This window comes from Scardinius erythrophthalmus, assembly GCF_964197995.2.
Source record: "Scardinius erythrophthalmus genome assembly, chromosome: 24".
NCBI classification, from domain to species: Eukaryota; Metazoa; Chordata; class Actinopteri; order Cypriniformes; family Leuciscidae; genus Scardinius; species Scardinius erythrophthalmus.
In genome coordinates this window covers 8,293,895-8,307,161 of record NC_138244.1, presented here as the reverse complement: position 1 = coordinate 8,307,161, position 13,267 = coordinate 8,293,895, and the positions used below count along the sequence as shown (strand labels likewise).

The following is a 13,267-nucleotide window of genomic DNA, read 5'->3' as shown; positions in this document are numbered from 1 at the left end:
GTAATAAAAAGATGGTGGTCATAGCAGAGAGAAGCAGCTGACTGTGGTACAAACATTTGGAGATGATAAACTTTGCATCGCCCGGGACTAGTGAAATCCCTCCGTGCTGTTGCGTCACCGCCGCGTTTCTCTTAGCGGCCAAAGACGAGACGCGCCACGGCTGAAGAAGACCACCAAAGACCCCACGACGCACTGCGTATATTCTCTAGACGGTGAGTTACACTCACTAGCCAATGTGGCCAATGAAAATGGCTTCCGAAAGCGTTAGGCAAATTGCCAGTCGCTAAAAGGAGACCGAGCGTGCAGAAGCGTTGCGTAGCGTCATTGTCATCACTCGCGCTTGATCGTGTGTGCAACGTTTACCTCACAATGTTTAGAAGAACACAACTTTGCAGCAGTTTTGTCTTTCAAGAGAGTGTTGTTGCCCTATTTGTTTTCCTGCACTCGTCTCTCTCACACAGCTCTTGTAGTTTATGAGTGATGGCCGGGTTGGCCAATCAGAGCGCTGCTCTCTGACTGAAATATTTTGGAAGTAAGTTACATTTAGGAAAGGGAACGTCAGCAGAAGAGTTTACTCAAGCGTGGGTTGTGGTTATCGCGTTATGCATGTTTTCATGAAAGCAACAACAAATGCAAATGAGATGACAAGGTAAATCCAGCAGGACGTCACGGTGCCCAACTGTAATTGGGTAATAACATTGGCATAAACTTCTCTTCTATTTTTTTTCTTTTTTTTTTTTTTTTTTTTTACTCCCACAGTATCAGGAGTTTAGATTACAAATTATATACAATTGGCAAAGTTTGAGATTAGTCGCTAGTAAAAATGTATTACTTTTAAATACATTATTATATATATATATATACAAATATTACAAATTATATTATCAGCATAAAAATGTGAGTTAAAAGTTTAACTGGTGAATTTCAGAACAGAAGAACATGTCGAAGTGAAACGGGGCACACAGGAGTTTCTCCTTCCTGCCCAGATGGCAGATTCCTGTGCTGTTCCAGACCATTCTCCCATGGAGGCAGAGGTCGAATGCAGAACCAGGTCAGTCTTACAAAGTGTGAACAAAAGAAAACTTTTAAAGAGCAATTCCTGTGCATTAAAGTAGAAAATCTGTAGTAATAAGCCATTTTTCTACCCATTTACCCTAGTGCCTCGAATGAGAAGTCAACTGAAGAGCCAAACAAAAAACTAAAAGTTGACCATGAGCACTGTACCAATTTTTATTGTAAGTATAATTTACTGTAATTAATATTTACCCATCATTTACTAACCCTTAAGCCTTTCTAGGTGTATGTCTGTCTTCTTTCAGCCAAACACAATCTGAGTTGTATTAAAGTGCTCCTATTATGTTTTTAAAGTTTCCTAATTTTGTTTTGTAGTCTCCTACAACAGGTTTACATGCATCAAAGGTCAAATTTTTTTTTAATTTTCTCGTAATATACATCACCACATTTTCAATGATTCTCAAACGACTCGTCAGATGAATCAATCTTTCTAAATCCCTCCTTTCCGTGAGCTACTCTGCTCTGATTGGCCAGGCAGCTCAGTCTGTTGTGATTGGTCTACCGTGTACAGTGCGTGTCGAAAACAAAAACGCCCATTGCCATATCAACGTCAGCTGTCCTGAGTCTTCCTACACCATAAACTAAACACAGAAATGAACAATGTTGTCGAATTTACCATATCAATCCGAGTGCGAGTGCGATGATGAAACATTGGAAGAGCTAGTTATTCAACCCGAACCTCCATCGCAAGGACGACTCGAGCAGGATGTTTCTCAGTGATACTCTACTCAGTTTGAGGTGTACATTATGAGATGTTGCAACTGTAATTCCTCACCATCAGCATTAACAAGTACATGTCCATCAACAAACCGATTATTTTACTTGTACTTATTTATTTACCCAGTATTTTTCAAATTTATTGCGGTGAACATGTGGAGACTGTATCAATAACAGTGCATACATTAGCCGAGGTCCAGCGTGAATGACTGATGTAACAAAACGTTGGTAAAACAAATCTTGCTCCATGCTTAATCTTTACTCAAACGACAGACAATCTGCATTAATAGACACAGTTTTAGGTAATAGTGGCCCACAACTGATTAGCAGAAGTATTTCAGTAAGACAGTAATAACGTGAGTAAGGGCGCTTTCACACTGGCAGTTTAGCGGACCGGGGAACGGTTCGCATGAAAAATCGCTAATGTGAACGCTGTCATCGGACCCGGGTGCGCACTAGAGTACCGAACCCGAGACTACCTGGAGGAGGTGGTCTGAGCTCGGTTGCTCCCGAACCGTGGTGTGGTTCGCGTTAATGTGCAAGCAACACGGACTCGGGTGCGCGCTTGTTCAGGAAGTATAGTATCCCGCGCATGCGTATCACTGTCGATATCATTGTTTCCTCACACAAGACAACCAAAATAAAATAATTTAAATCGCGTTCATGTTTGAATGCCTTCTGTTTGTGATGCAAAAGACTATGCGCGCTAACCGTTACCATAGTAAACATAGTAAACGCTTGAAGATACGCATATAAAAAAAAAACATAGCTTGAAGAAATCAACGCAACATCGCAACATCAACATCAACAACATCAACATCAACAACATCAACGCTTGAAGAAATCAGACCAATCTTAAAGGCTATCACAGTCATGTTTTTATTTTTTAAATGAGTGGCAGGGGAACGTTGTGGGACACTGAAGAGGTGAGGTGCCTCATTCAAATTCATACAAATCTCATTCAAAAAACATTCCTCATTCAAAAAAATCTTCTACGAGCAGCAGAAACACGGCGTTCCCTGGATATGTGCTGAATTACACCATGTAATGCACATAAACGTAGTTGTCTCTCACTATGTTGTGCATAATAGCACCAAAAAAAACCGACAAATTACAGCTATGCTCAGTCGAGTTGTATTCTCCATGCGTTTTCCGTGTGCGTTTGCGATGACGTAAGATCACTGCAAACGCACCTGGGTTCGATACAACTAATTGAGTGTGAAACCAGACCAACGCTGCGGGGGGCGCCGGGAACTAGCGCACTCGGGTTCGGACCGCAGCAAACGAACCCAGTGGAAAAACGCCCTTAGACATGATGCTATCCAGTACCCACAGGAATCAGCTGCCGGTTTGAGGTTCAAGTTTTCCCTGGTGTCTGCGTGCACAATAAGTGGGCGGGCAATATGCTAATGTTTCGTCTTGACGTCACAACGAAACGGCTTATGGCTCGTTTGAAAAACGATTCATTTCATTGACTCAGAGTCGACTCTTACTTTTGAAAGACAACTTTATATACGGTGCACTTTCAGATTTAAAACTTTGCAGGATGTTTTCATTCACTTAGAGCCATGTTACACACTACATGAAAGGTCATTTTCAAAAATCCATAATAGGGGCGCTTTAAATAATATTATGGCTCTTCCCAGCTTTGTGATGGCATTAAATAGAGCTTTTTGAAGCCCAAAAAAGCATGTCCATCCCTAATAAAAGTAATCCATACGACTCCAGTGGGTTAATTAATGCCTTCTGAAACGAAACGATTGGTTTTTGTAAGAAAAATATCCATGTTTTTATTGCCATTTATCAACCCACTGGAGTAGATGCGCTTTTTGGGCTTTTAAAACTCGGGCACTATTCAATGCCATTACAAAGCTTGAGAAGAGCCAGGATATTATTTAATATAACTCTGATTGTGTTTGGCTGAAAGAAGAAAGTCACATACACCTAGGATGGCTTGAGAGGGGAGTAAATTATGGGATAATTTTCATTTTTGAGTGAACTATTCCTTTAAACTTATATAGAAATATTGTTTAGGTCTTTGGAAATTTGATATCAGATGAGAATTTTATATAATTATGCTGTTTTTACTTATTGCTCATTATACAGTCTGTGAAGAGTGCAAGAAGTATTTCTTGGAGGAGTGCCCTACCCATGGGCCGCCTGTCTTTGTGCCGGACACTCCTGTGGCATCAGGGGTGCCCAATCGGGCAGCTCTCACCGTACCCTCAGGCATCGAGGTCCGCCGAGATGGTGATAAGGTGGATGTCTGCTGCATGGATGAAAATATACCAAAGGGGGTGCTGTTTGGTCCTTATCAAGGCCAAATAATGACCTCAGATAAACCTTCAGGGCCATACTCTTGGATGGTAGGTTATGTTGTATGTTTAATCACCAATTAGCATAGTTGTATTCATTTTTAATGCAGGTAAAAACTATTTTAATGTCAAATGTATTTATTACAGATTGTTGATAAGGACAACAAATATAAATTCATTGATGGGAGTGATGAAACTACAGCTAACTGGATGAGGTAATATTATGCCACTTTAAATCCTCTTTTCTTTTTAATTTTTAAGAAAATTGTTTTATTGTAGTAACCAAGTGTTCAAAATGCTGCTCTTTTAATCACTTTGTTTGTATTCATATGATTGTTCTGAGTGCTAATTTTGTTTATTCCTCTCAGGTTTGTTCAGATTTCTTCGGAAGAGAGTGAAAAGAACTTGAGTGCATTTCAACATGGCAATCAAATCTACTTCCGAGTGTGTCAGAGACTGACGGTGGGCGAGAAACTTCGTGTGTGGTACAGCAGCGAGTACATGAGGCGACTGCAGAGTGTGTCTCGGGACAGCATTGACCGCAATCTAGACACAGGTGAGACACCGCTTGCTGGTGCTTGAGAAAAAAGTAAGGATTTTTAATTAGGTCAGAGGTTAAGGAATCTCCAAATGCTTTTAAAGAGGCTGCTAATACAGTGCAGAGCTGAATGCAGGTTAAATTAAAAAATACTTGGTACTTTCAATATAAAACGTGTGTTGTTAGGTGACAAGACTGAAAACTCACAAGATTTCCCAAAAATGTAAACTGTAGTTCAGCCAAAAATGTGTACTACATACACATTCTTATGTTGTTCCTTTATGACATTCTTTTCTGAAATACAAAAAGGAGAAATAATTATACTGGTCGTGCTTTACTTTTCAATAACAATTAATGTGGGATGGAGGTTTCAAGCTTCAAAAGGGATCCAAAGGCATCATAAAAATATCATAAATATGCTCTATATTTCAAGTCTTCTGATAGATTTGTGTGAGGAACAGACCAAAATATAACTTATTTCATATTGAACATTTTTGATCAACAAAAAAAGTACCCAGACGAGATGTTCCGGGCCTGCAATGGTTTAACAGGTAAGTGAAATGGGATTATATTTTACATACAAAAATCTTTTTAGTCATCCTGGTTTAGCCATCATACTTTTTTCCAGTTTTATATTTTACCACACAGTTTTTTTTATTTTGTTTTTTTATATGCTGATAGTGTTCATTTCCCTTATCAACCATTGTGGTATTGTATTGCAGGAGTGAAATTAGAAGAGCACGATGAGCCCAAAGGTCCAGTGTTGAGATCTGCAATGCACGGTAGAAGGACCCTAAGCAAGCATGGAAGTGATGAGGCAGAAAACCAGCCCCAGGCCAAGAAAAAGAAGATTGACCTCATTTTCAAAGATGTTCTGGAAGCATCTCTGGAGGCGAATCAAAGTCAGAACAACCCCCTGAACAGCACCTTGTCTTTTCAAAGAGCAAGAACAAATGTCTGCCAGGTTTTCAGCCAGCCTGACGGTGAGTGTAAAGTGTCAGTCTTTGCCTCTGGATTGGCTTCCATGGATCACCACGAGAGTGGCTTTGATGCGAAATGCATTAAAATGGAAGACACGGAAGAAGATGCGACCCTGACCGGCGAAGGACCATCGACATCTTTCTGCCCGAACTGTGTGAGGCTAAAACGACGAATCCGTGAGCTGGAGGCTGAACTGCTCCGTCTCAGAGGACAGGGGCATGTTGAAATTAAGCCTGTACCACCATCTGAGCCCCTTCCTAGTGAGGACCTCAGAGGTAGGTTTGCAGCTGGGATGAAACGCTACCATGGATAAGAGCCTTTCTGCAATACATTTTAACACTGATGTTTTTTAAAATATATGTCTGTATAGACCATTTTGTCTCTTATGGTGTGTTCACACCAAACGCGAAGTGTATATTCGCATCGCGTTACTCGCTCTAGATTACTCGCTGGATGTTTTTCGCGTCACTCTCGAATAAAAACATCCCGCGAAAAGGAGTGTGTCATCATCAACAACAACACAATTTCTTTCTGCCATAATTTTTCCGTCATGTCTGAAATAAATGATATTCTGCTCTGTAGTTGTTGTGGAAGTCTCAAATACGGAGGAAAGCCAAATGCCGACGTGTCTGGGTTCACAGCACCATCCAGAGGCGCACTCAACTCGGTGAATTTCACCGTCTTCACGCGAATTTTCCGCTCAAGTTGAAATTGTTCAACTTGCGCGGAAGACGCGTTTGAGGCGATTATCGAGCTTTCGCGGCAAACGCATCGCCCGGCGCGAATTCGCGTCTATTCGCGTCTTTGCATTGACTTTGTATGTAATCTACTCGCGCAAATAATTAAATTCGCGTTTGGTGTGAACAGGCCATTAATCCATCAACTAAAGTTTGCGTTCTTTTGTTGTTTTTTGCCTTTTTGCCATTGACTGTGTGATTGCCGTATTTGTTAAAATGTTTCAAATGGAAGTGCACTCCTAATTAAAAGTTTTAATAAAATTATTTAATTTACTTTTTGAAACCTGCCACTAAAGTTTCTCTGCTTGTGTTTGGTTTGTTGTTTTTCAGAAACAATTTTTTTTAAATCATATAAAAAAAATAAAAAAAAATTCCACTGTATTGGTTGATGTAGAACTTGAGATAAATGTGAGCTATATTGAGAAGGTGTGCTTATATAGGAATGGAAACTCTGAAACCTTCTCTTCATTCCAGATCTAATCAGTAAAGAATTGTTTCTTGAATTTTAATTCTGCATTATATTTGTGTTAAGTTTAATGTTATGCTCTGTTTGCTCATCTGTTGTAGACTCCATGACGCCAATCCCAGCGGCACTTGAAGAGGATGACCAGGATGTTGATTCTGCTGATGAATCCATTTCTGCTGACCTCATGGTGGCTGCGGATGAGTCTTCAAAACTCTCGGTGGGCTCAGGTCGTCGGATTCGCCGCTTCAAACAGGAGTGGCTGAAGAAGTTCTGGTTTCTCCGTTATTCACCCACACTGAATGAGATGTGGTGCCACGTGTGCAGACAATACACCGTCCAGTCCTCCCGTACCTCTGCTTTTATAATCGGCTCCAAGCAATTCAAGATCCACACCATTAAACTGCACAGCCAGAGCAATCTGCACAAGAAGTGTTTGCAGCTTTACAAACTTCGCATGCACCCGGAGAAAACTGAGGAGATGTGTCGTAATATGATAACACTCTTCAACGCTGCCTACCATCTGGCTTTGGAAGGGCGGTCTTTTTCCGATCTGCGACCCTTGGCAGAGCTCCTCAAGAAGTGCGACCTCAAAGTGGTGGATCAGTACATGAATGAAAATGACTGTCAGATTCTCATCCAACACATCGCTCGAGCATTCAAAGAGGATCTGGCTGAGAAGATTCGCCTTTCGCCCTTTTTAAGCATCATCATGGATGGACAGCATGACGATCTCCTGGCTGACACTGTTGCCGTTTACGTCCAGTTCACCACCACTGATGGTCTTCCTGCCACCGAGTTCCTCTCCCTACAAAGGCTTTGCGGAGGCAACGTGGAAGGCTACCTTCAGGCCGTGGATCGTGCCTTTGGTGTCCTTGGGCTAAGACTCCAGGACATGCTGGTTGTTGGCTTGGGAATAGATGGCTCAAACATCTCCTCTAGTCTGAGGGCAAATCTTTACATAGCCATACAAAAGACAATCCCTTGGTTGTTGTGTCTGCCTGTGATGATCCATCGCCCCCATTTAGAGGTTCTGGATGCCATCAGTGGTAAGGAACTGTCTTGCTTGGAGGATTTGGAGAACAATTTGAAGCAACTGCTTAGTTTCTACCGGTATTCTCCACGTATGATGGCTGAGCTAAGGTCAACAGCACCAACTCTGTCGGAGGAAGCCGAATTTCTTGGGGATATAAGGGCTGTTCGTTGGATCATAGGGGAGCCTAATGTTCTCAATGCCCTAATTAAGGACTATCTAGAGGTGGTTGCTCACTTGAAGAGCATAAGCAGCCAAACCCAGAGAGGTGATGCTGCCGCCATCGCTCTGTCTCTTCTACAGTTCCTGTTGGACTATCAGTCCATGAAGCTGATCTATTTTCTGTTGGACATCATTGCTGTCTTTTCACGACTTGCTTTCATCTTTCAAGGGGACTATTTGTTGGCGTCACAGGTGGACGCAAAAATTGAGGATGCCATTCATGAGATTGGTCAATTGGTGGATTCCCCAGGGGAGTACCTACAGGAGTTTGAAGACAACTTTCGAGAGAGCTTCAATGGTGTGGACCTCAAGAACTTACGGGTTGCAGAGTCCAAGTTTCAGTCCATTCGAGAGAAGATCTGTCAGCGAAGTCAAGGCACCCTGGCCCAACGTTTTGATCCACGCAGTCGCACAGTGGTCCAGGCTTGTCAGGTGCTTGACCTGGCCTCGTGGCCTCTTAACAGGGATGTTCTTGGCGCATATGGAGAGGAGGAGATCCTTGTAATTTTTGACCACCTGGAGACTCTTCCTTCATCCGGACGCGAACTCTCTCGAGAAAGAATAGATGCCAGAGGAAGTCTTGTGGTTGAATGGAGGGATCTAAAAGCTGATTATTGTAGTGTGAATGGTTTTAAAGAAGTAGTCAGCCACATCTTCAGATACAAGCAACGATTTCCTCTTCTCAATCACATCTTGCAGGTTGTCAGGGTCTTGCCAACGTCAACGACCTGCTGTGACAAAGGAAGAGGTTCATTGCAAAAAGTGCGCCGAAATAGCCGTTCCAGACTGACTCTGGATCAGATCAATGATCTGCTCACCTTGGCCATTAACGGACCGCCTATCGGTAGCTTTGATGGAAAGCGAGCATTGGACAGCTGGTTTGAAGAGAAATCTGGGAACAGCTATTCGCTCTCAGCAGAGGTGCTGAGCAGAATGTCCACCGCCGAACAAAAGTCTGTGTTGCACAATATGGATATAAATGCAGAGTATTATCCAGATATTTGACTGATCAGAGCCAATTCCTCAGCCAACATGATTCCAAAAAAGCCATCTCATTGGAAAAGGGCTGATCGGGACTATAATGTGATTGGCCAAGTAGTTTGACACTGGCCCTGCTGCTAATGGCCTAGATCAGCGTCTTCTCTAAGAGTCGGTATGAATGCCTTTGCAGGTCGCAGGCACATGAAACACTTTAAAATGTTCATGTAAATGGTTGTGATGTGTTGATATGTGTTTTTGTCCCAAAGAGAAACTATTTTCTAGTCGTGAGGATTGTTGCCGTTAAGTGAATGTTCGACTGAGCACCATTTCATCAGGCGTTGGTGAGTGAAGCCTCCTTACAGTCTTTTGTAATCTCTGAAAATGTCACCTTCTTGCAAAAGCTGATTTAGCTGAAATCTTTATGGAAAAACTGTTTTATTATTCTGTCTGCAATATAATTCAAGCAATCATTCTGTATTTGTATGTAGACTTGTGTGTATGGAAATTATGTAACAAAAAGTGCTTAATTTTTTAGCATGTTCTTTATGCTGGTTATCGCTAATTGGAATGGAAATAGCCACTATTTTGCCATGCAGTATATTCCTAACATTTTTGTATCTTTTTTTTTTTTTTTTTAAGATACTCTTTAAATCAGGGTTCCTCAAAATCCGGTCCTGGAGGGCCACTGCCCTGCAGAGTTTAGTTCCAGTCGTAATCAAACACACTTGAACAAGCTTATCGAAGTCTTCAGATTTACTAGAAGATTACAGGTAGGTTTGTTTCAGCTAAAGTCTGCAGGACAGTTTTGAGGAGCCCTGCTTTAAGTTAACCATTACTCTTAAGATTACATGTAAAATGGTTTGAAAACATGTTGATGTGCCATAATACTTTATGCAATCAGGCACCTGTAATGTGCAGTTTACACCCAATCTGATTTAAAGTATATAGCCTAAATATGCAAGGTTTGAATTCCTTACCAATAGAAAAAAGTGTCACGTGCTGGTGTTTGATTTCTGGTACATGTTTTATGTACAGTTACAGACAGCCACTTCAGGTCTCCTTATAAGCCAGTTCAAATTATAATATAGTTAAATTTTCATTTCGGTTTTACTCGATTTTACTCTGATGCTGTATCAAAGCAACAAATATATAATGTTTACTTTTTAATGCTGCATATAGGCAGCCTAAATAGTCAAATGTTTACTGAAAATTTAAAATGATGAATATTTCAGTAATAATAGCCCCAAATATGATCACTCTTCATACCTTTCATCTGATTTAAATGCTTGTGCATGACGTCACCACTAGTAGGCGACACTGTACAACAATTTACCTTTGGCAATCTCTTTTTGATTTAATGTCATACAAGAACAAATCTTTTGTATTTTTGATTGTTATTATGTGCATTCATGTAATTTACCAGTGTGCATGTCTTATGGTCAGCAGCATATATTTTTTTCACTGACTTTTTATTAGTTATTTTTGCCGTAGCTTGCCTTGCCACTAAATTCCATCGATTATACCTGTGCAATATATATTTTACAATTAAATTGTATGTTCTTAAATACAAGCAAGTTTAAAACTTACTTATAATGTTAATTTAAGCAAAACTCTGGAATTTAGAGGTTTCCAATGTGATCAAGCATGTTTTCTAAAATGCCTATGGATTTGCCCTTTTTATTCTGTTCTAGAAATTTCCATATTTTTCATTCATAACTATTTTTAAATGTAATTTTTCAAGTTCAAAAAAAGAGTGATTAGTTGAGATCTATTATTAAAATTAAGGCTTTTAAAGTCATATTTGCAATGTTGTAGTTAAAATTAAACATGAGTTATCATGTCAGTTTTATTCATATAACTGTTAAAGCGTCATTATTATCCATTAAGAAAATATTGTAATCTGTGGTTTATCTCCATCTATCAATCTCAAAAAAATACATGCAGTATAATATGCTGCATTCACGCCATGTCTAAAGTACAGTGGTCACATGGTACAAGTAGGAGTTCCCAGCTTACAAGTTGTAATGACGAGCTTTACGAGGACGTGAACGCTTTTTACAAGTTGAAATCTCGTAATATAATTAAGACATGGTGTGAACGTACCTATATCAAATAGTATTGATTGCTCTCACTTTATAGTGCGAAATGGTGCAGTTAAATGCAGTGTTCTCTAAAGTTACGTTAACCTTTAACTATCCACATGCACAGTTAAGACTTGACTACCTTCCGTGTGCTGCAATGTTTTACATTGATCAAATTTTCTAGAGAAATTAAAACGGCTTGTCTTCATTTTAAAATAGATTTAGATTTTGCACGTCTGAAAATTTAGCATGTTTAAAGCTTTAGAAAGCTTGTTTTTTAGGGAAAACATTTTGATAAATCCATTTTTTATTCTGTTGTAATGAATGTACATTTTAAAAACTGTGCTACGCAAAAGATTATTATGTTTATAACTATTATGTTTCAAAGTAGTTAGCATTTTTGTTAGCATTTCTCGTCCCAGTGAGCAATTGATGTCAAAGCATACCCACATCTGAACTCATTTGGAGTAGCAATAGGATTGTGTAAAGTATCAATAAGTGCGCTGCCAAAAATCTAAACGTTTTGTTTCATTTATGCATGTATGTGAATGCTTTTGAATGTTAGACTGTTACCTCACAGTGAGGTATGCCATCGAGTGAATCGTCTCTTATTGTGTTGGGAGTTATACGCCGTAGCTGTCAAACTATAGCGTTTGCTCGTCTTCAATGGTGAATTCTGATCAAATGAGCCAAAGTCAAGCCTGATTTTGTTTAGTTTTCCTTTCATCAAATACTACGCGTACCAAATGTAAATGTTACGTCTAGATTCATAATTTTGTACTTCTTGATTTACTTGTCATGTAATCACAATAATGTTCAATGTCCATATTATGAAATGTTTTTCAAACAATTATTGATGATCTGTTTTTATGTGGGAGACATTAGGTTTAAGGCCTAAAGAACAAAGTTACTTCTGATTTCAAGTTTATTTTCTAACGGAATGAAATGAAATAAGTGAATGGTAGCTCTATATTCTCATTCAGTTTCTTTTTGTAGAGAAATATGTCATTTGCTTGGATTTATACATCATACACACCTTTCTGAAAACATAACACTGGAAACTCAAGAATATGAACTACATGTGAAATGTATACCTAGAGAATGTGTACATGTATTATAGAAACCCACTTAAAATGACAGCATATGGAATCTATATTCAACAAATAATGGTTTAATAAAGTTTTCTATGTTATTTTTATTGTCGTGGTCATTTTTTCACTGGTTTCTTAATCGTCTCACTATTCATAGATAAAGATACGATTAGATGGTTTAAAGGAGTCATAACATGAGAAATTAAATTAGCTTAATCTTATGACATATAAGAGGTCTTTGAACCATTAAAATATCCTGCAAGTTTCAGAGCTAAAAACATTTGAGTGTCGCGTCATGTCGAAAGCAAACAGAACCCATTATAATCACAGACGCTGTCTACACTGGATACAGTTTACAGATCTGCGCTCAGTTTCTGACACTCGAGTCTGTCGACAACAGGACAAATGGAAGAGTGAAGGAACGTTCGCTTTGACAAGTTTAAACAACTCGTTTGCAAATTTAAAATGTAGTATAATTAACTTCACAGGATAAAAAAAACTAAAATCTGGAAAAGCACTTGCCGAAATTGACTCTCTTTCCATTTTTGAGCTGGATTAGCCACACACACACACACACACACACACACACACACACACACAAACATCATTTAAAATGCTGCACTGAACGCCCAGCCCAAACAAAGATCAAGTGCTCTTTGTTGCTTGTCTGACCACAGCTTCATTGTTCATCTGTGCCTAGATTTTGGTCCTATAAACACAGCCCCATTCCGGCATTGTGGAAAAAGCCAATCATAACGCCTTCTCCTTGATATTACCATTCTGACACTTTTCTGTTCCCTTCGCAAACGTAGGAAAAAAGCAACAACATGAGTATTTGTGTGGGCTGCCACACCAACGGCGCCACTTCACTGTTTAAATACCAACAAATCCATTAGCTTAACACCGATTGTTCTGCTGTCGCCAGATACAGATTCACAGTTGTGTTTTGTGTCTTTTCAGATTCAGACTAAAATAAGAGCGCCATTGAGATGACATTTGAATTGAGTGCTTCCATGACTGCAGAAAGGCTCTGG

The 13,267-nt window shown here is 39.7% G+C and overlaps 1 protein-coding gene across 4 annotated transcripts; it reads left to right on the top strand.

Moving 5' to 3' along the window:
- prdm11 (PR domain containing 11) lies at positions 1-12,327 on the top strand. Of its 4 annotated transcripts, none has more exons than XM_081356668.1 (8): positions 1-212; positions 929-1,051; positions 1,159-1,235; positions 3,898-4,157; positions 4,254-4,321; positions 4,475-4,662; positions 5,367-5,900; positions 6,930-12,327. In XM_081356668.1, exons 2-8 carry the CDS (start codon positions 987-989, stop codon positions 9,083-9,085), a joined length of 3,348 nt encoding a protein of 1,115 aa, XP_081212794.1. In that variant the 5' UTR covers positions 1-212; positions 929-986; the 3' UTR covers positions 9,086-12,327. The 4 variants fall into 4 exon arrangements, with proteins under 4 accessions (XP_081212794.1, XP_081212795.1, XP_081212793.1 ...); XM_081356669.1 differs by having other exon boundaries at positions 97-212; positions 934-1,051; XM_081356667.1 differs by lacking the exon at positions 1-212 and adding an exon at positions 576-649.
- Positions 12,328-13,267: the final 940 nt, after the last annotated feature.